The 26,921-nt window shown below is 35.7% G+C and overlaps 2 protein-coding genes across 4 annotated transcripts; both read left to right on the top strand.

The window, feature by feature from the left end:
- Positions 1-6,487: 6,487 nt before the first annotated feature.
- On the top strand, positions 6,488-22,481 carry LOC113764950 (DNA topoisomerase 3-beta). 3 transcript variants are annotated; one of them, XM_027308996.1, is made up of 15 exons: positions 6,488-6,579; positions 6,680-6,736; positions 8,816-8,919; positions 9,341-9,434; positions 10,881-10,980; positions 12,569-12,809; positions 14,716-14,878; positions 14,965-15,084; positions 16,299-16,378; positions 17,301-17,579; positions 18,537-18,705; positions 19,277-19,405; positions 19,526-19,738; positions 20,304-20,483; positions 21,457-22,481. In XM_027308996.1, exons 1-15 carry the CDS (start codon positions 6,559-6,561, stop codon positions 22,090-22,092), a joined length of 2,586 nt encoding a protein of 861 aa, XP_027164797.1. In that variant the 5' UTR covers positions 6,488-6,558; the 3' UTR covers positions 22,093-22,481. The 3 variants fall into 3 exon arrangements, with proteins under 3 accessions (XP_027164797.1, XP_027164798.1, XP_027164799.1); XM_027308997.1 differs by lacking the exons at positions 6,488-6,579; positions 6,680-6,736 and having other exon boundaries at positions 8,836-8,919; positions 9,346-9,434; XM_027308998.1 differs by lacking the exons at positions 6,488-6,579; positions 6,680-6,736; positions 8,816-8,919; positions 9,341-9,434; positions 10,881-10,980 and adding an exon at positions 11,617-11,687.
- Positions 22,482-23,801: 1,320 nt separating this feature from the next.
- LOC113764951 (cytochrome b561 and DOMON domain-containing protein At3g25290-like) lies at positions 23,802-25,978 on the top strand. Its single transcript, XM_027308999.1, has 3 exons — positions 23,802-24,544; positions 24,792-25,040; positions 25,421-25,978. Exons 1-3 carry the CDS (start codon positions 23,918-23,920, stop codon positions 25,739-25,741), a joined length of 1,197 nt encoding a protein of 398 aa, XP_027164800.1. The 5' UTR covers positions 23,802-23,917; the 3' UTR covers positions 25,742-25,978.
- The last annotated feature ends 943 nt before the right edge of the window (positions 25,979-26,921 follow it).

Raw genomic sequence — 26,921 nt, 5'->3', positions numbered from 1 at the left:
AAAAAAAAACTTATTTTTGTTTGCAAACATTTAAATTTTTAAAACAAAAATATATGTTATGGGAAAGTAGTGTAAAATTTTGATAACGGGTCTCCCCTCCCCCTGCCCCAAATTTTTCTATATGCCAGGACATATGGTAGAAAAAGTCATTCCAAAAGACAAAAATCAATATATGTGTGACAGTTTTCTTACTTACTAATTTTTAGTTAATTGAACTATTGGAGTACATTATGAATGTGATTGTGCATGAGATTACAATGTAAAATTTGCAATGCACGATTTTTAACACATTGTATTGGCTAATTTTTCAACTTTTGACCTATTTGAAATTATGGTAGACAAAACTCTTGTTCCATTGGTTCCCTAAAATCGTTGCTAAACTCAATATGTTTGTGTAAGTCACGTAAAGCAAGTAGATAATTCGGGATTGTTAATTTATGTACAACTTCAAAACCACAACTACTTTATGAGTAATAAAGTATCTTCATCACTTTATTATCTACCCTGTTGGCTACAACCCAAAAAAGGTGTCTTTTGAGTAATCAATCAGCTCGTTTAACTGGAAGTGGCTGGATTGGGATACACTAGTACGAGATCCAGTCAATGAAATGATAATTCTGTAATTAATCTCAAATTATTTCTGCTCAGATTTTTTTAATTAAGTCAAGTAGCAGCTTTACAATATGAGATCATGAGATCCCTCTCACATGGATAGACCTGACTAACTAGAATTAGTGCAGCATTAATGCTGTTTTCTTAGCCTTATTTATTGTTTAACAGAATGTTCAACTCTCAGTTCATGGGTACCAATTGATTCAGCTACATGTGTGTATATATGTATTGGTTTGGTCAGATCATTTAACTGAGGGAAAAATGGTGAAGATGATTGAAAAGGCATTAACAGGCATTAACCATACACATGGTGTTTAAAAAATCTTTAAAATGGGAAGTTGTTTAATGTAATACTACCATCGATCCAGGTAGGGGTGGCAATGGGGCGGGGGACACCTCCCCCAACCCCCGCCCGGTTGCATTTTAATTCCCCCCGCCCCCCCCGCCCTCGGCTTCCCCCACCCCGCCCGCTTCCCCCGCGGGAAGTACTAAAATTAAATTTCATTAAATTTTATTATATAATTTCATTATAATTAAATTTGAGCAAATAATCAAGTACTAAAATATTAACACATCACCAAATTATTATTCATTATAACTTCACAATTGAAACTCATAAAAATAATTAAACAAAGGTTATTTGAATACAATCTAATATGATAAAACAAATATAACTAAAATAATCAAGTTTTCACTTTTGATACAAATACAATCACTAAATTATTATTGTGTTTTTTTTAGAAAAAAGTGTTATTGTATTAAGTGTAGTTAGGAATTTAACATAAATGTATTAATAAATTTAGTATAAATAATTAATAATTTTTATTAATAGACATGTATAATTAGTAGTATAATTGAAAATATCATTATATATATATATTATGTACATATATATATTTTTTCAAACGGGTGGCGGGGTACAGGGGTGGGGCGGGGGAGTATACCCCCGCCCCGTTTCTAAACGGGGGGGAAAAATTCCCCCCCCCCGCCCCCGGCCCACCCCCGCCCCAATGACCCCCCGCTGGCCAGGTACCCGGGGGTGCCCAGCCCCGTTGCCATCCCTAGATCCAGGATCTGGCTAACGGGTATCCACCCAAATCACAACAGAACATGAATCTGGCTGGTCAGATTTTTTTTTTTTTTTTTTTTGGATCCCAAATAGAATGCTGATGCTTGCATAATATTTATCCAAATGACTTCAACCTAAAACCAAGTAAAAATGTTTTTCAACAAAAATTATCGAATAGTCTGGCTCCTTTAAAAATGTAAAAGGATTTTTCTGAGGAATAGTTAATTACTAATATTATCACTATAATTATTGGCTCCCTATTGTAGTCACTTTGCAAATTCTATTACCTATTTTCAAGAAAGTTGACACTTTGCGCTTTAATTAACATTGGTCCCGTCCATGGGGCTATATTAGATAAATTTTTTTTTTAAAGAAGCAAGAGCTGGATTAACATATGAGTGACACCTAGAAAAATTTTTTTTTTTTTTTGGGTCATACAGGGGAATCCCAGCATTTTTGCCGGACTAATCCTTTGAGGCTGTACAGAGCCCCACCCAAGGATGCACAACAATTCAACACAACAAGATCCGAGCTGGTTCAACACAACAAGGTTCGAGCTGGTGACCTACGGAATACCTAGAACTTTTATGCCTACCAATTTTTTGAAGCGATTGGTGTACCCTATGAATGTGATTTTGTACGAAATTACCGCTACAACATCTGGAATTGGCATTTTATGACACAAGTTATGGGCTACTTTTCCAACTTTGGATCTACTGGAAATTTGATGTTAGGCGTAATTCTTGAATCATTAATCTTCAATATAACTAACTGGTAATAATTATTAATTCAATTAGGTTATATGGTGAAATACATTAAAATTAAAGGGTTTTTCTCATGGGTACACTCATTAACATGCTTAATTCGTACCCAATCTATCATGTGAATGTATACACTAACAATTATTACCCTCTCTTATAGTTATACACACTCTTTTTCGATAGAAAAAATCGTTCATTCAATAAATTTGTATTAATGGTAGAAAATACATCAAACAAACATGACACGGAAACATATAGATATGAAATCAATAGATACGACAGATCTAAGAAATTAATACAAATAAAAATAATATTGATACTCCTACATATCTTCTTTCTGAATGAATCATTGTAACCTAATACATCTATGCATATTTTCTGACGGTTAGATCTAATTAAAACCGATTCAACTCCAAAGAGAAATTTAGATTTGACAATAATAGAGAAATTGCATATCTCCTATACATACAAAACTTGAAATTTCCCAAAAAAATAAAGACCAAAATTTAAAAAAAAACTCTCATAAGGAAAAACCCAGAAGACAATAAAACTCTCATTAGAATAATCTAGGAGAGAAAAAATTCTCATTAGGTGATTTTAGAAGAGAATTTATTCAAACAAAAGAAAAACTAAAAACTAAAGAAATGGCTCCCTTTCATGGAGAAAGATCAAATTTGGTCTCTCTCCCATGGGAAATATGAAGGAGATTTTGACGGGAAAAGTTCTAGAAAAAAGGAAGAGAAAAGAGTTCTAGAGAGAAGGAGACTTTCTCTATTAACTTTACTTTTTCATAAATTTAACATCTAAACTACATCATTGAATGCTCGTTAGACAAACCCCAAATTGAGTACTATGAGTAAATTCCTCCACATAAAATAAATTTTATATTACAGCTTTTTAACAACAAATAATAGTAATTATCTTATTCATTTACTGTCTGTCGAATTACAGACGCAAATTATAGGCTAATTTCTTAGAATATTTGTATTAAAAAAAACAACCGCCAAATGCACCTCTGACATGGGGTATTTCTCATTCTATAGCTGTCGTGCTGAGTCAGCACGGCAGCATAATTAAAAATACCCCCGCAATCTCACTGCAGACGTCTGCAAAAATTTCAATGAGGCGGCAGTTGTCAGTCGCAGACATGCTGACTGGGCACGTTTGCGGCCGACACAAATCAGTGGCCCCCACCCTGGCGCTTTAGCGCAGCGAGCCGGACTCCGTACACTGTTCATGAATTTGAATTTCAAATTCACGTACGGAACTGCTGTAACATGCTTGGAGATGAGGAAAAATATAGTCAAAGCGGGGAAAGAAACTGTTGCTGATTGACATAAAGGTGAAATGCGATATAAATTGCAATGCATACTAGACGGGATGTCACATTCCTTCCGGTAGAAAAAATGGGAAGTCGAGGAATGAAGAGATATGCTGGTCCTGGCACTCCCCTTAGACCAATCACTCGAAGAAGGAGGCTGACTGATTTGTGTCGGCTGCAGACGTGCCCAGTCAGCACGTCTGTGTCTGACATTTGCTGACATTTAAAAGTAATGGCAATCTGTTTGTGTCAGACGTAGATGTGCCCAATCAGCACGTCTGCGTCTGACATTTGAAAAAAAAATAGTTGATGCATTGCCATTTAGAACGTCACATAAGCGGGGGATGGAAGTTCTCATTTTATACGAGCTAATTGATATGGTATAATTTGGGCTAATTTGCGTATAAAACGAGCTAATTGATATGGTATAATTTGGGCTAATTTGCATTGCCATTTAGAACGTCAAAAGCCAAACTATTTGCGTAAGTGTTTTAATCTAAAAAAAAAAAAATTAAAGAGATTTGCGGTTCTTGTTGCGTTTCCGGAAATTGGAATTTTACATTTCCAAAACGTGGCTTTAAAATTTGCAAAACGTTGAGGAATGAAATTTAAAGCCATTTGAGGTCAACTGCGACTTCTCCTATAATTAAGTTCCCACAGCCGTTTTCTCTCTCTATTTTTTTTCCTTTTTTTTATTTTTTTTGATCAAACAATTTTCATAATAAGTGCCACAATAGCTAGCGATTTTAATTATCCGGGACAAAATAAAAATTAAAATACATATTCAAAAAAATTTTAGCCACTATATATATAGCTGCACTGTGCATTCCCCAAATCTTTCGTTTTTCCTTTCTTTTCTTCCATTTAATGAAAACTGTCAAATGATGGGTACTTAGCTTTCTCTTTTGTGTTACCGCATAATCTGCAATTTGCTGCTTTGAGCCACATTTCACTTACACAGCTTTATCCAATTTATCAGCCTCTGCTTTCAAATTTGTCTCAAAAAAAATCCTTTTTCCCACAAAGAAATCAAAGTTTGAAAAAGAACCTCGCCATGTACCAACTTTTCCGTATACGCTTTTTATACCCATCACAGGGTGTAAAAACAGTCAGATTCATGCAGAATTGGTAATTCCGAATCCGGTCCAGTTAGTAGGTGTTCTTTCATATCCACATCCTTGTATTCGTAAAACCAATTCAATACAATTATTTCAACACTTTTACTATTTCTTTTTAAAAAAAAAAAACAGTTTATAATGAATACTTATTATTTCGGTGAAATGGCGGCGTAAACCCTAACTACACAGAAATAATTCTAGGATAAGTGTAACTGAGGATAAAGTTTACGGGAAGTTTAATGCTTTCAACTCTTTATATATTTCTATTTAGGTCCAAAACAAGTCGAAAAATGTAAACTTACATTCTACCCTATTTAGAATATAAAAAATAAGTCGGATTTGGGTTGTATTCGGATAAATAGATCTAGAGGGTATTCAGTATCCAAAACAATGAATCGGCTTTGAGCCCGAATGAAGTCCATTTACAGCCCTACAAATTTACTCTACTAGCCTTCCTCATCTCAAGATTGTAACTGCAGATTTAATAGTCTAAACGCCAACGTCACGTGCAATCCACATTCTCAATAGTCAATACTTGGTTTGCCTATAAACTAAGAGGTAGAGTTGCCTCCTTCATTTTTTTTATAGTGTAATTAAGACGACTCAAATTCTGAATCTCTCATTTATACTTTCCCTCTCGCCTCGTTCAATTTCTTTACATTTGTATTGAATTTCCTATCAATAAGCAGTTTTGACAATCATGAACGATAAACTTATTCACTGTATGATCTTTGTTGCATTTGAGAGTAGCAACTTCTTAGAAAAATGCTTATATGAGGGACCTATAATATGCTAATAATCACATCAAAATGAAGTATGAGTCCCATCTCTAACACTAACATGTATGGTTGGTAGTACTACCTCTCTTAACTAAAGAGTTCCCCTCCAAATCCACGATCGATAGTTGAGGTACGCCGCACCAAGCTCAATACTAAGTCCAATAAATAAATTATAGGTAACTAAATTAATAAATTTGTTTGATCAAAAATAGAAATAATTATACTATTCAATTGGAATCACTACAAAATACTAATCAAGCAGGTTGAACATAAAGTAAAAAGACAAATCAAAATCTTTACATATTCTGTTGAATTAAAATGACATAATCAAACATATTCAAATGATCTTTTTCTGTTTGTTTTAGATTGTCAGGATTTTCCAAATTTTGCTGATTTTTGTGTTGAAAAATTTTAAGATTGAGCTTTAAATACTTAAACTTAACAAAGGGCTAAGCTAAAAACTTTTGAAAGAGTACATTGATGACTTTCACAAAATATTTTGAGCCTTACTATTAGTAGTACAAAACTTTTGATTGTCAAAACAAAAGAATTTAGTAAGTTTAGGGGCCGAACTTACACAATGAAGAAACTTTTTTTTCCCGAAAATTGAGGCTTAACTGCTCATTAGGTATTAGTCATGAAAGTGCAAACACCCTTTAAGTTGAGGGGACAAAAGTTTATATTTCTGAAGTTTCAGGCAATAAAACGTGACATCCTCAAGATTTTGGGGTCTAAATGTAATTAATCCAACCTGGGGCTAGCCCACTAGTAATTCCCCATGGAAAATCGACCACCCACAAGCTTTCCTTCCTCCCACGCGGCCCAAAAATAAAAATAAAAACCGAAAAACGAAAAAAAGAAAAGAAAAGAAAAGTGCTGCGTCAGATTTTGCTTCGTCATGGCGCCCAAAGTTCTGATGGTCAGTAGAATTCTGCCTTCAGTTTTTTCCAGTTGTATATCTACTAATTTTGCCCTAATTTTGAGCTGTTTTATATGAATTTTGGCAATTTTTTTTTCAGGTAGCAGAAAAACCAAGCATAGCTTTGTCAATTGCATCAGTACTCTCTAATGGTCAGGTATGTGTATTCATTTCGTTCTTTTACCAAATTTTTTCCTTAATTAGCGGTTTTTTTTTTTGCATCTATTTTTTTAGCTTGGGTTTTACTTTCGGACTTTTGCATACTGGTTATCTTATTTCTGAGCTGAAACTTATATATCTTGTTATTTTAAGGAATTATTCTATGAAGGGGATAGAAAAATTAATGTGTAAGCCACCTGTGTCCGAAATGTATAAGATATGGCATAAAATGGTCCCACTTTGTTGATATACTGAATTTGGTGTGTAAATTTAGTGTACAAACAATTCTAATCAAGTTGAACACTTCTCAGTGTGCAAGCTTGTTTTTCAGTTTAATGAGCCCAAGAACTTGTTCGAGCATGTTTTTCTAGTTTAATGAGTTTGAAATTGCGTTCAAGCTATGCTTTTTATCTCTTTTTAGTTGAACAGAAACGAGATTTTATCGATCCAAGCTAGAGTAGTTTGAATTGCTTGCACATAAGTTCAAAATTTCTACTTATGGAATTTAAGTTTGAGGCTGCAAATAGCACTAAACTTTATCGATATTTGGCTTTATCATTTGGCAAACCAGGCTTAAATGAACTCTTTATCGAGCCGAGTGTGATTTCAATATACAGTTGCTTTGTTTGTTTTTAAGCCCTACATAATTATGTAAATAGACAATTGTGACTGGAAATTTTCATGGAGGTTTAGCATGTGCAAAATTTTTTCACTTCATGGTTGTTATCAGCGCAAATATTTTTAGGGCTTTGCTTTTACAATTCTTATGGTGCCCATGAAGATTAGGTGCGGAGGTTGAAGAAGTGGGACTGGGGTTGACAGGGGACAAATGTACTATTTTTTTTTCAGCTCTGTGCATACAATGTATGCTTCCATTTGTCCTACCTCTGATTTGCTTACTTGCAGTTAAGTCCTTCACTTTTTAGTGGCCTGACAATCCAGGTTATGAGGTTTTTGTTGGTGTCAATATTGTCATTTTTGGTTTATAAGTGATATTCTTAGGTGCTACGAAACTTCATGCTTAATCCAATTAACAGAATGAAGTAACGAAAAATAGTACACCCTCAGTTGCTTCTTGGGTGCCAGAATCTAGGTGCATTTCATATAACCATTGCAACCTTGTGAATCTGTTAAATTTGTTTTAAGTTCAAGAATATATTAAAAATCTGCTGTCCTTTTAAGTATTCTAAAATTATTAAATGCTTTTTCTTGGATGAAATACAGATAGTTGCTTGAACCAAACATGGCCAACTGGTCATCTCTGCTGTTGTCATTTAGAATTGAGTGTGATGAACGGACAATTACTTCTAAGAATTAGGACTGTTAAATATGCATATGATCACAGTTTTAAATTGTTAAGGGATTAAATCTTATCTCAAGATATAGAACTAACAAGAATTATTTTGGTTCTCCATTTTACTTTTGAGGTGGGTGATATTACGTAAAATGGATGCCAAAACCATAAATGCACTATTCTGATACTTTTGATTCATTTGTTTGAAAGCGTTCAGCTCTTGCATTTCTGATGGTGTTTTTTCTTTCTCATTTCGGTCATTTTACTTATATGTTGATATTATACTACAAAATAGATAAAATACCATTTCAAGCTATCTTTTTTCTTTCTTTCATCTTATTCAACTAAGTGTTGTTGGTTGACAATTGTGCTATGAGTTCGATGATTACCTGTCAGTGTTCATGCTATAATGATTATGACATTCTTTGTTGCAAGGCTTTGATCCACACCATTAAGCATTCCTTTATTTGGAGTAAAGTTGTAATGCATAAAAAGGTTGTTGTTGATATTGTTGTTGTAGTTTCCTGTGAGGGGTGGAGAGCTTGAGTTAGTCAGCTTACTTGTATCAGCTTGAATGTCCATTATACCTGTGTAATTTCTGTGATCTCTTCAATAACTTTTGTTGATGGCAACCTGTTGCAGTGTACAGACCTTCAACTTTATTCATTTCTGTTGTTTGTCATGCTCTTCATGCTCTTCTAATTGTATATCCGCTGCAATGTGTTGTGCAAAGAATAAATAAGTTTAAAAAAGGGTCTGGTGTTCACTGAGTGATATGTGCAGATGTCAACACGGAGGGGTACCACAGAGGTCCATGAGTTTGATGGGATGTTTTTGGGATCTCGGGCTCATTTTAAAGTGACTTCTGTGATTGGTCATGTTTTCAGGTTGGTGTAGAAGATAATAATCCCTGGCTTTTTATTATCCAGTTCTGTCATGCTAATTCAATTGTCTTGAGAACTTTTTAAGTGTACAATGTTTCATATGCTAAAAATATGTGAGCAAAGTGTTTTGGGCAGTTGGTGTTTGTCCACTCTTTTAGATGTCTGGGTTGTCAAATGTCGGTTATTGTATTTCTTTTGGGGATTCAGATGTTATAATCAAGAAAAAGAACCCCTTGACGGTGTGGGACTATGTTTATCTAAACCTTTGATGTTTTCATTTGCCAAACTCTGCTTCTCTTCCTGTCTTATTACATCCCATATCTCCTGATACACTTTTCACACTTTCCATAGCATCACTGCCCCCAAAGCTTTTGCTTTTGCTGATTGATGTCATTATTGAATGTGATCTCTTGCGAAAATCTAGTGTAGACTTCCCAGCAACTTATCAAGATTGGACAACTACAGATCCTCTGGATCTTTTTGAAGCACCAATTCGTAAGACAGAAGCTAATCCAAAGGTGAGTTTGTCAGCTGAATTGCAAATATTGCTCTTACTGTGAATATTGATCTATCCTTCTATCTCTGTGGCACATAAAGCTGGATTAGCTACTGATCTATGATTGCAAATTAAGAAACTACTATTAAAAAAAAAAAAATCTTTCCAGTTGATCCCTAATTGCATTTGGTTTCTGAAACTACATCTCAAATTTCTTCTATTTGCTTTCATGCAATAGAATCTTTATATATCTAGAAATCGGGAATATTGTTGTTTGCATTATATTTGTTTGAAATCGGGAAATGTGCTTTTTTTTTCCATCTACAAAAAAATTATGTTATATTTCAACTCAAAATGAATACTTGTGAAAAGACGGTTGTTTTTCCTGTCTGTCCCTTTCTCTATAGTTTGAGTACTGACAACAAAATTTGATATAATAGCTTTTGGGGTGTTTAAAAAGGTCGTCAGTCATGTTCTTGCCTGTTCTCATTTTGAAAAGAAGTGTTTGTAGTCAGTTATATATGAAACTTGAGTAGTTTTATGCAAATAAGTCTGTAGAAGATGTGAGCTTTCTACATCCAGTGCTCATATCATTCTTCTAATCCTCATAAGGCTGGAGGATCTTTGTGGTTCTAAATGGCTTGCAATTTCACTAAATTATCAGTATACATCTTAAAAACACCAAATGATGTGAGATTCTTTCTATGATTGGCATCTCATAAACTGAGCTAGAGCAACTTTTTTATATCATTCTACTAGCTTGGTTGAATTTCCCTCTGTATACTTGCAATTACTTTTTTTTTTTTTGGGGTTTCGCTTTTCTCAGGCCAGGGGAGAGGTGTTCGTGGTGTAGGAAATCTTGGCATGAGTTTTGATGGTAATACATGGCTCAAAGACAAAGTAGAAAAAGAAAAATTAGACAGCATCAACATCTTTCTCTATTATTTTAGTTTAGTTAATGGTTGCTTGCAATACTAGAAGCTTTGTATTGTTTGTAGTTTATATTCAGGTCACAGTTTATAGAATTAATTCTCCTTTTTATCAAGTAAAAGTAGCTAGATTATTAGAAATAAGAGCCAACTCTACTATATCTTCTGCTTCTTTTTCGATTTCTAAAGCGTAAAAAATTTTCTTGATGGTAGTATATTTTGGTGTTTGCTGGACAGTTTCTGTTTAGAAATTTAACTTATGAATGGATTTTTCATGCCACTAAATGGTGAAATGGCAATGATTTTCCCTTAAACTTTTGATTCTGAATCTGACGTCCATATTTATATTATATTTGGAATATTTATTTCAGACAAAATGTTTGTGGCCTCATCCCCGCTTTTCTTTTAATTGAGGGCATCCCAATCAAATCTTAACCATGAACTGAAGAGTGTAGAAACTATTAGTTTGGTGATGTGACTTGTTATATATATATTCCTGCTATGCATTAGAAGATTGCTTACTAATCTTCTGAAGGAAGGCTCACATTTGTAGGCATTTAAGCCAAGAAGCTCGTGGTTGTGGGCACCTGGTGTTATGGTTGGATTGTGACCGTGAAGGAGAAAACATATGCTTTGAAGGTATGTGGTTAGCTGTGTTTTTGTAATTCATTCTCATACTTGATGAATGATAGTAAATGATTGCAATTATATTCCATTATGTGGTGCACATTGAAAGTGCTGTTCTGAGGCAACTTTGAACAAGCAGTACAGAGGTTGAGTTTGTCAAAACAAAGAAAACTACTATCAGTGAGTGATCTGCGAAGAGCCATTCTTCAGGCAGAATTCAGTGTGGATATCATAACCAGCAGGTTAAAGAATTTAAGGAACTGGGGATTGATTGCTGCTCAGGGAACTTTGTTCGTTTCACCCCTAGAGGGGGGAAAATTAAAACATGGAAGTTCTACTTGACCTCATTCAGTGGTGTCTTGTGCTAAAAAACATGTCCCGTTATGCTCTTTATGTGTGGTCCAAATTGGGGCAATATGCTATCTCCTGCAATTAACCAGCTATCTCAAAATCCTGTTAGCTGCACTAAGCAATTAGGCATCTTCTTTTCGATGCTCTTACCAACTGATTGGATGTCGATTGAAAAACATCTACCACAACTTCCTTGCGGCTTCATTGTCATAAATGTATATTGATAGATTCAAGATGCTTAACAAAAGGGGGTTTTCCTCTTCTTTTTACACAAGATCCAAAATGCAGATGAGCTATCGAACTTTGAGGGGAGCTTTGTTCCTCCAAATATCTTTCCCTGGATAAGAAACAGTCCCCTGTTGCTTAAGGTATTAATTTTAGTACCTTCCCAGTCCACATTGTAAGAATCAGCCCTATCTTCCTCAGCAGTCTATGTATATGCATAAACAGTAAGGTGCAGTTCAAGTTTCTAATTATACTGCCCACCAGTAGGTTCGCTGGAGATAGTCTGAACTTACCACTAGATTGAGAAAGGCATATGAAGTGAGATATAACACAAGTGATATTGGTCCTTAATAACAGGAATAGGTAAGACATGTTTTTGTCAATAGTAGTAGCTAAATCTGATTAATGATGCACAACAATGAATAGGTTGCAGACTCACATGTTCAGAGTTAGCACAGAAACTACTTTAAAAGTTAACTTCCACAAATATCTTCAGCTTTGCCTTCATCTTTGACATTAAGCAAAGTATTCTGAAGTATCATTTGACACGAGAAGTCTGGGATTGCTGCAGCAAATTATACATTTGTTTAAATTTTACTTTGAGTAGGAGCTCACGAATTATACTTCCATGGATTAGAACTACTATTGTTCTGATGGGAGCAATTATATATCAAACATCATTAATCTTTAGAGATTGTTAGTTTATACTATTAATTATCAAATCATTGCTGTGCTTGTATGCAACATGTTTATTGTTTGTCCTAACAAACTTATTCAGTTAATTTTTCTTCATTTTGTACTGGGACTAGCGTATGAAATTGTGTTGTTCTTGGGTTTTTAAACTAATTGTGATGTTTACCTGGATTGGTTTAGACATGATGCACGATTGTTAAATGAATCTGCTCTTTGTTAATTTTTTTTCTTGATGGTGATGAGACATGGCTGGTGTGTAGTACTTGTACACCCGGCAAAGTTTGTCTGTTTTACTCGAGGGTTTATTTTGTTCCTGTATTTTCTGTTCCAGTTATTGAATCCACTGGATTTCATGTAAATGATGATCGAAGAGTTCATCGTGCGCGATTTTCATCTGTCACCGAGAAAGATATTTCTAAGGCCATGAAGAACCTTGTTGAACCCAACAGAGATGAAGCATTGGCTGTAGATGCCCGTCAAGAAATTGACTTGAAAGTTGGAGTTGCTTTCACTCGGTTCCAGACTAGTTACTTCAATGGGAAATATGGCAATCTTGATTCCAGAGTCATATCGTTAGTTCTTTTCTTAGCTTACTTGATAGTGCATCTGTCTTCAATCTCTCTTAACCGTCTAAAAGTTGCCTGAAAAATTATGCTGGGTGAGAATACAAAAAACCCATTGTGGTTTCCATAAAAGTCAGATAATTCCCTTTAGTGTACGTATATCCTGGTGCTATGGATTAAAATGGAAAATGGAGGGAATCGTTCAAAACTGACTCAAAACAATTTTTTAAATGTCTATACCAACCTCAATATTTTTCTTTAGAATTTCATTTCTTATATTTTCCTTTCCTTTTTCCATTCCAAGCCTTACGAACAATTTCTTGAACTTTGTTTTCCCTTTGTTCTTTTCTGTCTTGCTTCTTCTTCCTCCCATCTCCTTTGTCAGAAACCAAAGAACTTGCAGCCATGGAATTGCAGCAGCACTGTTGGCAGCCATTGGTGGCTGACAGCCATTTACCACCAGGGCCACCCTTTTCCACTAACAACTTTTGGATTATATTACATGGTCTGCTTCATTTTTTGCATTGATCTCAAATCAGCTTTTATTTTTCTGAAACTGTCATTCAAAATGCCGTAATTGGACATGAACAGCGGTAGGTCCACCAACTCCTCTTCAATTTTTACTCCAAACTTCACAGGCTTTGCAGAAAAAATTCATCTCATTGCGTTATTTATGAACCCACCATGACTTGACCCCAAAAATTGCCCCAAAAAGTAACCAATTAATGCCAAAAATTGTGAATCCTAAAAGCATTGTTCCTAAAGACATGCACGCCCAGATCAAAAATCATTGCCGCTTGCTGAACCTTGTTTGGTGGGGAGTCAAAATCTGTGAAAGCCAAAGCTTGAATGATTCTGGATTGATGCGTTATGTGGATGCAGTTCTCTGATGAATAAGCTTTGGCCTAATCACAGAGAGAGAGAGGGAGAGAGAGAGAGAGAGTAGGAGTAGAAGGATTGGGTACACAGGGTGTCCGGTTGGTAATGGCTGAAAGGTTAAAGTAGAGAGATGTTAATATGGGATTTAGATGGAGGTACAGGAGGTAGAACAACAACAAGAAAAGCATCAAAATAATAGATATGAAACGGAAAGAAAACTGTAAGGCTTTAGGGTTCGTGGGAAAAAACATTTGTATGGCTCTTTATAAATCCTTTTTTGATGTTGATAATTGCATCTCAAGCTGTGTAGTTCAATATCCATCAGTTTGGAGGGTTTCCATCCTTTTCCCAATTCAGTCCAAAGCACAACAAAGTTCTCTTGTCTGACTTTCTTGGAAATCAGGAGGGGTTTACTTTGATTTAACTCTTTATACTGATGTTATCAAAACCAAATAAGGGCACTGCTCAACACCCGCAAACAATTGCTAGGTCCTCTTATGTTTGCAGGCCAGCCATTTGGTGAAATAGTGCCAGCATTATAGTTCTTCACAATTGTGCCCTACAGCACAGCGCTCCCATTCATTCTTCTTTCTAACACAGGAGCACAGAATTGTGTTGTTTAATATAGTTTAGTTTAATAGTCAACTCTGCTTGAGTTTTTTTGTGAGTTCTATAAACTCAATTGAATTGTCTTTCATAGTCTCAACACTTTTGCAAACTTTATCTATTGTAACATAAACTATTGCCCTAGGGCTTGTCAAAGACATAAAATCTCTTTCAATGGATTATTCTTTCCTCTCGAATTGATTACTATATGCTGTAACTATGTAACTATTAAACTTCTGAAGTAATACAACCCATTTTAGGTGCAGCATTTAGGATGTCATCTATTTGATTTTACACATTCTTTTATTGTTCTATGTCTTCATCAGCATTACTATTTGAAGATGCGATCTATAAACTCAACTGTTGCAGTTAAGTCCTCTTTTTCACACAACTTAGTAGTAAACTTAGTAGTATTATATTGTTCTTTCAGTTATGGTCCCTGTCAAACGCCTACCCTTGGATTTTGCGTGCAACGGTACCTACAAATTACCTCTTTCAAACCAGAAAAGTTTTGGGTTTTGCATCCTCATATATTACACAAGGGCTATGAACTCAAACTGGAATGGGCTCGCAATAAGCTTTTTGACATTGATGTGAGGATCACTCTAATTTGATTTTTGCAGTAATAACTATTCTTTTTTTCCATGCTCATGTTTGCCGTACTTTTCACTGATCTCAGGTTTCTGTCATGTTTCGCAACTTAGTAGCAGAAGATGGAATTCTAAAAGTCAAAACCATATCAGAGAAATATGAATGTAAAACTCGTCCTTCTGGTCTTAATACAGTGAACCTTCTGAAGGTAAGAGTGATAACAGATAAAAAGTAGTTTATAGCACTTTCTTTTCTTTGATCTCTTTGGTCTATATATGCTAGGTTTACTAATTTAAGAGCACACTGTTGTCTTCTCGTTAGAATGGGTCCAATAATTTGCTCAGTGTACAAAATAACATTAAAAGTGGTTATACACACTAGAACAGTAAAAAGCAGAAAAATTAGAAGCTAGAAAGAGGAAATATGAGAGAGGCCAGGAACAAGACTTACAGGCTAAAGTGTGGAGAACAGTAGTGCATAATATTGATAGACCCTTATATCAGTCTCAATGCTTCATTGATGGCAGCTAAAATAAATCACTGCTGGAAGGGATATTACTTTAGCTTACAAACTAGTGCTTATCAGTCACCAGTGACAAGATCCACGTGGTCTACAATTTTTTTTTTTTTTACGTGTTCTACTTTTTTGAAATGGCAGATATTCTATGAGAGCGGTAAATTTTGAAGCATTGACAGAAACCAAATGAAAATGATCAAATGGTTAACTTATCCAATGACCTCTTCCTTGTCATATTCTTTTTTCTCTATCATTTTGATTGCAAATGCTTACCGTAACAAGACAGCAGAGGGAGGCTGTCCTGTTTTATTTTATGATTCTTGTGTCTGAAAGCAAAAGCTGCCATCTTTTAATAGTAACATCATCGTTCACTGGCCCTTCTACGACAGTTGAGGAATAGAAGGACCAAGTTCAAACTGAAGGATTAACTCCCATCTAGACATTAAAAGTATCCCTTGAAACACAGAGAATCAGAAATTTAATTGCAACTTCAGTTTATCCAAAAATAGGTGTTTTATCATATATCATTGTTCTCCACTCTCTTCCTTCAAATGTCTATACTTTAGGACTAGACATATTCTTTCTTATACACATGCACATTAGGGGGTGCCTTGGTGGTAACAGTGAAGTTTTTCAGCAATGACTTGAGAGATTTCTTGTTTGATATCCCTACGAGGAACAGAAGCATCAGAGAACCCTTTATTGGTATAGGTATCCTTTTCAAAGTCAAGTAGTGCCGCAAAATGAAGGGGCTAATACCTTGTGTTTTAGGAGAAGGAAAAAAAAAGGTTATTACCTGGGAACCTTAAAAATAAAAATATAAACATATGTCTAGGTTTACTTGATCTTCTCCACGGTATCCTGAAGGAGTCGTGTATGAAAATAATGACATCTTAACACTTCCAGGTTGCTTCAAGCGCATTAGGCTTCGGACCTCAGTTGGCTATGCAATTAGCTGAGCGCTTATACACCCAAGGTTTCATCAGGTTTTTCCTTCTCATCTCGGTATTTCAATCTCCTAGTTTGTTTTGAAATACTATACATAGTAGCTGTATAAATGTAGTCATTCACTTATAAGCTTAATTTTAGATGTATAAGCTTATAGCATAAATGGCTTTTAGTCAAGTAAATTCTCTATTTAACTTCTATCTGAAGTTTCCCGACAAGAGCTATATATATATATATATATATATATTAGGTTTCTGCTTATGTTTTAAAAAACCAACATATGCTCATACTGCTACCTGAAGAAGTGTTTAATTGCTTTAACTGTGACCTCCAAAACTTAGATGCAGTATACTTGCTTTCAAATGGACAGTGCCAGATTGATGGTTATGTAGGTTGGTTATGAGGGAGAGAGTTTAATGATAGAAAACTGATGCAAATCCTTATTCTATGCTTGCACTAGTTCTAGTTCTTTAGGTGCAGCTGTCGCTAATTTGAAATGATTTAGTTATGACTGCACTCAAAAGCCAAACTACCTATAGTACACTATTCATTCTAGTTCTTTAGGTGCAGCTGTTGCCAACTCGAAATGATTTAGTTGTGACTGCATTGAAAAGCCATACTACCTATGGTACACTATGTGTTCAACTTGCGTACCTGCAAAAACTTAGCTATCATATCTAATTGATCTATTGGCTTCTGATACACTTTCTGAAACTGTCCTGATTCTCCTTCTCTTGTTTCAAGAAAATTTAGGTTAGGTTATGATTTTGTTGAAAGGAAACAATTAATTTCGTAATAATTTTTTTCCAATCTCATTCTATTCAATAATATAACACTCCATATGGGCAAATGTATGCAATTTCTGTAAATAGCACTTTGTTCAAGTTTTAATATATCTGTACCTCATATTGCTGATCCTCCTGACTAATGCTTGTTTCATTCTTTCTTGGTGCTCTTTAGCTATCCTCGAACAGAGAGCACAGCATATCCTTCTTCATTTGACTTTAAAGGTACCCTTGAAGGACAAGCTCATAATCAAATATGGGGTGACCATGCTCAGAAGCTTTTGGCTGATGGTTATTCAAAGCCACGATCAGGAACTGATGCGGGTGATCATCCTCCAATCACACCTATGCGTTCAGCCACCGAGGATATGCTAGGGCACGATGCATGGAGGTTGTATCAGTATGTTTGTCAACATTTTCTAGGGACATTGTCTGCTGACTGCAAGTACAGAAGGTAAGAGCTGTATTCTTGGTTTTAGATAGCTAAAGTCTATCTCATAATCTAGTCTCACATTTGTTCTCTAAGGATTACTATTTGTGCCACTTTTGTCCAATTCTCCAGCATTGTCTTGTTTCAACAAGTTTCTGAACTTTTTAATATTCTAATGCCAAATGTTGGCCTGGCATGCTGATGAATTTATTTTTTTCAATCTTTGAATGTGCTCAATCACCATAGACTTTCCATAGACTGTTAAAAGTTCTTTCTTTTTCAGCTATATCTAAACAACCGAATCATTGATACATTGATATCTAACTTGTGTTATTCACATATTTTGACAAGCATCCAAGTATCACAACTCGAAGTGTATTTTCATACATGTGAATGTAAAGGAACTTTGGAGTACACTTTATTTCCTGTAAACTTCACTGCTAAATACAATGAACTAGAATAAAACATGTATAGTTTGTGTGGGTTTTAGTCAGAAATTGTGTGATCTTTTCATGTTGTGTGTGTGTTTCTCTCACGTAACAGGTTAGGAATTTATGATATGACCTTTATCACTGACTAATCACACAATATAGCCTGTTAAACTGCTCACCCTCTGGGAGATGATGAGAAGGCTTCTTGTGAACGGTCCTTGCTCTAAGCAGATGGTTTGGTGCACATAAAATGAATGGTGGCACCAACTTTTCAAGTGCATCATGTAGTTGTCAATTTCCTATTAAATAGCTCAGTTCTTGAATGAGTCTCAATCCTCCATGTTCGAATACTTTGACATAATTTAAGCATTGCCTCGCTTATCTGAATTCAATTACTGGAGAATTTTTAATGGACAAAGATAGTTGAGCTAGTGTGTTGTAATTTTGATCACTTGACATGAATGTCTTGCTAAAAGTCTTGATCTTCTCAAGTGTTTATGTGCATATTTTGATGTTGAAAATAAGACATGCAATCATGTTCCTTCTTCAGGATAAAAATAGAATTTGAAGCTGGAGGAGAATTGTTTCATTGTAATGGATATAATGTTATACAGAAAGGATTCACATCAATTATGCCATGGTTGGCAGTTTCTGAGAAGAATCTTCCTCAGTTTACTGAAGGGGAAAAATTAACAATTTCAAGACTTGAACTTGACGAGGTATTGCATTGAAGCATTAGAACTTATTATGCTATTTCAGGCCATCATGTTTATCTTATCAGATACAACTTCCTTTTTAGTTGATTTTCCATTCTTTTGTTTGTAACTAACTTCTGCTACTTACATATGGTCCCTTATACTGTTTTCTTTTTCAATCATTTAAAATAAGTGGCAGAGTAATACAACAAGCTCATCATATGTCTGCATGTCTCATGGATTAGTGGCCTGGGGTTTGCTGGCATTTTTAACGCATTGGGAAGTGCTGATGTATCTTCTTTTCCATGTCAACAGAGACAAGTTTTACAAGTACAGACACGTATAGTTGTGTGTATGGATTTATAGCTATAAGTTAGTATATTGATGTTTTGTGTTGTCTTAGAGTGATAGTATTTTGAATTTATTTTATTTTTGTTAGTCTCGTCATATTGTGTGTTGGTCCAACATCTTCAATTACATCATCACTACTGTTTTTTCTAGCTGTATTTTTCTGGAGGGATTTTTCCTCATTTAGTAATACTATATTCTCTTTTTTTTTTTTGTTACCTGAACATCTTTTTCTGGAAACATGTAGGGCAATACTCTGCCTCCAGATTACTTAAGTGAGAGTGAGTTGATCTCACTGATGGAGAAGAATGGAATAGGTACAGATGCGTCCATTCCTGTACATATTAACAACATCTGTGAACGGAATTATGTACAGGTTTGTCAATAGATCTTTAATTTCCAATACATGCCAATCTAGATGAACAACTCTCTGCATATTGTAATAATTTCATGTCATGCTATTGAAGTTAGTGTACTTTGTTGTATAACACTGCAGGTACAAGCAGGGAGAAGATTGGTTCCTACTGCTCTTGGTATCACTCTGATCAGAGGCTATCAATGTATAGATTCAGATTTATGTTTACCGGACATCCGTAGCTTTATTGAGCACCAAATCTCTCTCGTTGCCAAAGGTCAAGCACACCATGCTTTGGTTGTACAGCATGTACTTGAACAGTTCAAAAGGAAGTTCAGCTACTTCGTAAAGCAGGTGATGAGACAGAAAGTTATTGTTTCACCTTAGTTGTCTTCTGTCTGTTTTCTAATTTACACTTAGTTTGGTTGATTCGATCCGCCAAAGTTTCTTGTGAGTCAAGTCCATTAGATAACATAGAACCAGTTTTGAAGTTTTCTTCCCTAGAGTTTTTCTAAGAGCAAGTTCTTTTCCTAGATGTGAACTGGATGTAGATTCTACATTATTTCTTTTTCCTTTGGGTTGCGTGTAAAAGTTAGAATCTCTTAGTACAAGCCTAAATATGTGGTAAGTCGTGTTCATTGATGGCAAAGTTATTCTTTCAAGTAAACAGTAAGTACTAGTTTGCCTGCCAACTTTTAAAGCCTACATGACTTGAAGCTCTGTATTCATGATTCTTATGATTTTGTTGATCAAATAATTTTTTGCTTTCTTTAGTTGAGGAAAAAGGAATCTGCATCAAGCAAAAGTTTCTTTATCCCCTGTCCAGTTTAGCATCGCAGTATGCCACAAGAATGGGTACTTGTTTGTCATTTAATTCCTTTAAAGGTTTCCTCTAGAACATAATGCCTTCTTGATGCAGATTGAAAATATGGATGCCTTGTTTGAAGCACAGTTTTCTCCACTTTCTGAGTCTGGACGTTCGCTGAGCAAATGTGGCAAATGCTTGAGATACATGAAGTACATAGCAATGCAGCCATCACGGCTCTATTGTGGTACATGTGAGGAAGTTTATTATGTTCCTCAGAAAGGTACAATCAAGGTAACAGATCAGCATTCTAAATCCAATTTCCTAACTCTGTGATGTGAGGATAATATGGTGGACTGAATTTCCTTGCCGTACTTTCAGAATGTTCTAAAACCTGGCAAAGGACAGAAGGATACTTTATATGATGCTAGTGAATCCAGTTAAAAAATACCTTATGTGATACTAGTCAATCCATATTGTTGTTATGTTTGCATCAATTAAATAGCAAAACAGATACGGAACTGAAAAGCTAGAACGAGGGAGGTAAGGATTTTAAAATAATGAGTATTTGAAGTGCTGAAAAGAAGTCACGATAACTCTTGTCATCAGAAGTGCCTTGAACCTCCACTGGTTGTTAGATAAAGTCCTCATGTGGATGGTATCCGAGTGACCATCGAGGATTTCTGATCCCTCCTGCATATTTTCCCTCCTGCATATTTAGACCCCCTTTTGGATTAACACAAAAGTTAATCTTTTCATCATAAATGTTAATCCCTCCTGCATATTTCCCTTATGACTTCTGCAATATTTGCTGTCCTCTATTAGGGAAAACCTCACGCATAGTACTCCTCAAGTACAAGTAGATGTATGACAAAATTCGTTCACAAGTAGGTTAGGGTTAGATCTTGTGTCGAATAATTGCTTTATTCTTTTCCAAACTCAACTTCATCACTTTTCCTGATTGATAGTACATTTTGAAACTGTCATCTTAATTTCAGTCATTTATGATGACTTTGCCAGGTTTAGACATAGAATGAATAGATAAAGATTTGTTTTATTTCTCATTGGTGATCTTTTTTCTTTTTCTCTTTAGGATGACAAGGCGATTGAATATGTTGTGAGCTTCTAGGGATAGATGATTGGATAAATAGAATACCTTCCTCCTGCTATTTTATTCATCTAAAGTCTCTCTTCTGTATGATTTGCCTAAATCCTATAATAAACCTGTCTTTCATAAATTTTAACTTCGGAAAATTTTCTTCTGCAGTTGTACAAGGAACTTACTTGCCCTCTTGATAACTTTGAGCTTTTGATCTTTTCCATGCCTGGCCCTGAGGGCAAGTCCTTTTCTCTTTGTCCTTACTGTTATAACAGTCCTCCATTTGAAGGCATTGGCACGTTATATGGCACCACTAAGAGTGGGGGTTCAGAAAAGTTGGGCAAGGGAGCTGGGATGCCTTGTATCCTTTGTCCACATCCTACATGCCAGCACTCTCTGATAGCATTAGGAGTTTGTGGCTGTCCAGAATGCAATGGGACGCTGGTCCTCGACCCCGTCAGTGCTCCAAAATGGAGACTTCATTGCAACATGTGCAATTGCCTTGTTTACCTTCCTGAAGGTGCTCACAGAATCACCACCACCCCTAGTAGGTGTCCTGAGTGCGACTCCACTATTATAGAGGTGGATTTCAACAAGAAAACAACTCCTCTGAAGGATGGAGCCACTTTATATAGTGGGTGCATTTTGTGTGATGAGCTACTGCATTCACTCGTGGAGATGAAGCATGGAAAATCATTTTCAATGCGGGGACGAGGAAGAGGGCGAGGAAGGGGTAAAGGCAGGGGAAGAGGCCGAGGCAGCAGGATAAAGCAAGATCCTAAAATGAGCTTCCGAGATTTCTGAAGTGTTTCTAGAATTAGCATAATGCAATTCTTAATTTGATAGGATCATAGATATCTGCCTAATTGCTTATCTTGTGGGTGTTTAGCCACATATTCCCTTGAGCACGTACAATTTGTGCATTTGCAAACTGCGCGCACAGTTCCTACTTATCTTTTCTGTAGCTGTTAAAAAGTGTTTTCAACTCTGTCGACCATGTAAACTGTCTGTTCTGACAGAGAAGCAATTTGGATGCCTCTCAAGTCTGGATTGGAGGTAGGGAGCCATCCATACTCCTCCTTTAAATCTCCAGTCTACTGTAAACTGAGCATTCCTCTTCATTAGGGTGTCACTTTTTGAATGCTCAGATAAACAAATTGTTAGAGAGAGATTATTATGTTCTTATTTGGCAACTGCTGGCTACAACTGTTCCTTATCTGAATGACTTCTCATGCTCTTTCTTGCAAAAATTGCGTCAAATTTGTCTTAAGTACTTGAAAGGTTTACTAAATCACATTTGCCCAAGAAAAACAACGAAAAAGAAAAAGGGTTTTTCCTTTCATTTTAGAGCCATCAGATTGGAACCAAAGCTTTGAGAACCTTGTGGCGCCAAATACAGGAAAGCAAAGTACCATTTGATATGCCTTTTGTAAGTATATGCTTATTTTTTATTATTCCCGCGTGATGGCATGAACCCTAGTCATTATACTTCTCCTAACTTTTTCTTTCTTGATCATCTCCTTAAAAGCATGAAGGATTAAAGCTTAATTTCAGGCAAACTTTGCATGCTTTGCTCATTGTCTGGGCAGTATCAGTCAAATTGTGGGTTGAGCAGGATTCATCAATAGTAAACCAAGAAACCTGCTTTCATTTGAAATGCTAAGAAAAAGGGAGGTCCGTTAAGTAATCATTCCTGCCTCCTTAGTCCAATCCATTGTGGTCCAACAATTGGAACCAGGATTTTGGGATTGATGAATAGTGCAGAACACTTAAATTTCCTCTTAGTTGCTCCTTGTTTTCATATCAAGGGCAATGATCGAGAGGTTCTGTTTTGATACAGTAAAGCATAGCAAGGCACTTTCTTCCCCATACATAGTTCTTATCCTTGTGGAATCTGAGCCTCTACATTTGCAAGTCCACATTTCTTGGAAGAATAAATAATACCCCACTAATCTACATTCAAGTTGATTCAATAAGCAACAAATTGCGAAAAATTCTAAAGAAAAAAAGTATAACAGCTGTGCAACTTTCAGATGATGGTTCTCTTCCCACATATATGTTGACAAGAGCCTGCTACCCTTTTTTTTGGAGCAAATTATGTTATGTTATGTCATGCACAACGTTTTCAATCTAATTTTTTTCAAACCTTAAACAGTTTGTCCTAATTTTTAAGAAATTCATTTGATGGACATATTTAAACAACCATGTTGAAGAAGAATTATTCGCCATAAATTCCCCCTCATCCTGCCTACCAAATGATCAAGATGACTTGAAAGGTGTAAGTTAAAACATTAGACATCTCAAAGACAAAAAAAAAATTAAAAGAAAAAGACTATTCAGTTTCGCATGTAAATGACCCTACACCATATCATTACAGTGAAGAAAAAGCTAGTCCACATGCAACAGTGTCATTCATGCCAAGGTCTGCCTTCTTGTTTTAATTCAAGTTGTTCATTTCTTTTGTCCATATCAGCATCTACCGATGTAGTTGGTATGTGCAAATCCACCAGAAACTCCACAAGACCGCCCAGCTTTATTCAAAAACTTCCTCCTCAAAGTTCCAAAAAGTGCATTCTCACAATCTTATATAAGAAAAACAGATTCAGTTCCTTAATTTGAACCCCACAATATGGCATTGTTTCAAACACTAATTCCGGCACTATGCACTTTATCTTTGCTGTTCCAAATCCAACCTTCATATTCTGCTACCTGCACTTCTCAGAAGTTCGGTAGAAACAGGATTTTCCAGCACTGTAATGACTTACCACAGCTGAACTCTCATATTCACTGGACATATGATTCCAGTAATAGTGTTCTTAGTTTAGCATTTGCAGCCTTTCCTGCTAGACCTGATGGATGGATTGCGTGGGGTATTAATCCTAATGGAACTGGAATGATCGGCACACAGGCACTAATTGCATTCAAGAAACCTGGCGGTGATTCCATGATAGTCAAGACATTCCGTTTGAACTCATATAAGTCCGTTGAGCAAGCTGAGATTATGTACGATGTCTCCAGATTAGAGGCTGAATACCACAGAGGGTTGATGATGATTTTCGCAACCATAAATTTGCCAAATGGAATGACAACATTGAATCAGGTCTGGCAAGTGGGAGCTTCTGTTATGAATGGAACATTTCCTGCAATTCATGCTTTTCAGCCAGAGAATTTAAGTTCCAAGGATAAGCTTGATTTGAGGAAGGGCCAAAGCTTAACCAGTACAAGCCAAGAAAATTCTGGCTTAAGGAGTAAACAAGTGAGTTTACCAACCTCCACTTTTGTGCTAAGATCATATTTCATGTTAACAAGTACAAACCTCCTCACATAAATTTTATCCTTTTCTCGGTAGAATTTTCTTGTTATGCACTTAACCTCAGTTCCTTTTATCCATGAATAGCATGCAGCAAAAGCTATGAATAGATCAGCTACAGAGCTTTGCTCGTCTTTATTACTGCAAAATGTATATCCTAAGTCATTAAATTTTGTTATTATGTATGACTTAGATCCATGGAGCCCTCAATACAGTGAGTTGGGGGATGCTGTTTCCAATTGGGATCATGATGGCTCGATATCTGAGGACGTTTGCTGATCCGGCCTGGTTTTACGTTCACATTTCATGCCAAATGTCATCTTACATTGTTGGAGTTGCTGGTTGGGCAACTGGATTAAAGCTAGGAAGCCAATCCAAGGGAGTTGAATACACAATTCATCGTGATTTTGGGATCACCCTCTTTTGTCTTGCAACACTTCAGGTACCTTTCTTGACTAAATTCTACGGACAACATTTCTAGTTTCTGAAATGCAACGACTCTAAAGAACTAAAATTGAATAAAAACATAAAAATCAGAAATCACAAAATTTAAGTTGAAAAATGGACATGAAAATGTCATCAATTTGCCTACTTGCTGCCCCTTCTGAAATATTGGACATTGACTTGATCCTGGAAATGAGGTAACCTGTTGATATCATATTGTTCTTCTGTTCCTTTTCCTGTCTCAGTTTAAATTCATAATCTGAATTGTGCATTTTATTTTCCAATTTCACTTCATTCAACTTTTCCTCATCAATTTTCTTCATGTTGCTGACAATACTTTGTTTATACATGCTTGAATATCCTACCTTTGGCATGTAGATTCTTGCCCTTTTCTTGAGACCTAAAAGGGATCATAAGTACCGATTCTACTGGAACATCTATCACCATGGTGTTGGATATGGAGTGCTGGTCCTTGGCATTATCAATGTGTTTAAAGGCCTTGAAATGTTGGATCCACCAAAGAAATGGAAATTGGCTTACATCTTCTTTCTTGCTGTATTGGGAGGAATTGCAATCTCCTTGGAGGTGATCACTTGGATAGTGATCTTGAGGAGGAAACCAGGCAAATCAGGCATATCCATTAAGCTATATGATGGCCAGAAAGATTCAAATGGAGGACAGCAGCCACTAACTTCTTAATTTTGCCTTGGTATTTAAAATGCTGCAAATGCTTACTATATTCCTCTACTGTTGAATTGGTTTCCTATTGTCATGTAATTTGAGGAGTGTATCTTGTCACTTATCATTTTTATGTAATTACTAAATTATTTATACATGGTTAGCCTTCTTCATGTCTGCAGCTTATTGAAGCCTTATTGTGTTTATTGATGTAATTCACAGTATACAGTCCAAAACCTGCGATTCTCATCCGCTTAATGATGCTGGCTTCTGATTATATCAAATTTCATTGCGTCCAAAACAATTGATAGTATAATTGCAGCGAGTTATTTGGAAACCTTATACATGAGGAATAAGTGCAATGAGAAATGTGGCAGCTTTATACACGAAAGTTTGGAATTGAGAAAGCAAGACATGAAAAAGGATCTCTGAAGAAGATGCAGAAGTCTCCACACTAATTATCACAAAGTAATTTTAACTAGTATTAACTATGCTAATGAAACCTCAGAACATCTTCAAAATTTTCCTTTGTTTCTGTGTGCTTGTGAAGATTAAGGCAAAAAAAAACCTATTATGGTCCTTTCCACACGTATAACTAGGCAATTTTCCTGTATTTTGGTGTCACTTTTTCTTCAATGCCTGCTAATTTCCTCTACTCAATGCTGATTTGAGTGTTGAAGAAATTTCTTCCAAGTTTACTTATTATTGCAAGTTCTGCTACAAAAGTATCATATTAGCACCAATTAACATTAACTACTAGTAGTAATTAGCAATGATCATGTGCCCTGCAAGCAGAATAAGTAATAATCAATGTCTCACATGTTTAGGATGTAAGCAAGTTAAACCCTGAAAAAAACCTTTATAGGTTGAGATGTGAAAGGCTACACGTAAAAGGGACTGTCATAAATAACTTCTGCACGCTCTGCACCATTATGGCCTTGCTGTTCATTGCAATTCCCACAACTACTTTTCTTTACCCTCAGTTCTAGAAGAATTAATCCCCTAAAAAGTTATCATTATAGTACTAATTACGTTTTGTTAGTCATAGGAATAATAAATTGCTGGATTGTCATCAATCAGCAAAGTGAAACAAAGGCAGATTGAGGTTGCTTTTTGTTTAGGGGATTAGATAATTGAAATTGATTTTAAATATTTCACACGGCAAAAGCTAATAATGACAATGTTTAGTTGAATTGGTCAG

Source organism: Coffea eugenioides, chromosome 3, assembly GCF_003713205.1.
Source record: "Coffea eugenioides isolate CCC68of chromosome 3, Ceug_1.0, whole genome shotgun sequence".
Lineage (NCBI taxonomy): Eukaryota > Viridiplantae > Streptophyta > Magnoliopsida > Gentianales > Rubiaceae > Coffea > Coffea eugenioides.
Note: the sequence above shows the minus strand (reverse complement) of the source record. Positions and strands in the feature narration are given on the sequence as shown.

Coding starts and splice junctions, on each gene's coding strand:
- LOC113764950 (XM_027308996.1), top strand. CDS start 6,559: ATGGCGCCCAAAGTTCTGATG. Junction 14,879..14,964: donor ATAAGCTTTTTGACATTGAT/GTGAGGATCACT, acceptor CACTGATCTCAG/GTTTCTGTCATGTTTCGCAA. Junction 16,379..17,300: donor TACACCCAAGGTTTCATCAG/GTTTTTCCTTCT, acceptor GGTGCTCTTTAG/CTATCCTCGAACAGAGAGCA.
- LOC113764951 (XM_027308999.1), top strand. CDS start 23,918: ATGGCATTGTTTCAAACACTAATTCCGGCACTATGCACTTTATCTTTG. Junction 24,545..24,791: donor CTGGCTTAAGGAGTAAACAA/GTGAGTTTACCA, acceptor TGTATGACTTAG/ATCCATGGAGCCCTCAATAC. Junction 25,041..25,420: donor TTTGTCTTGCAACACTTCAG/GTACCTTTCTTG, acceptor TTTGGCATGTAG/ATTCTTGCCCTTTTCTTGAG.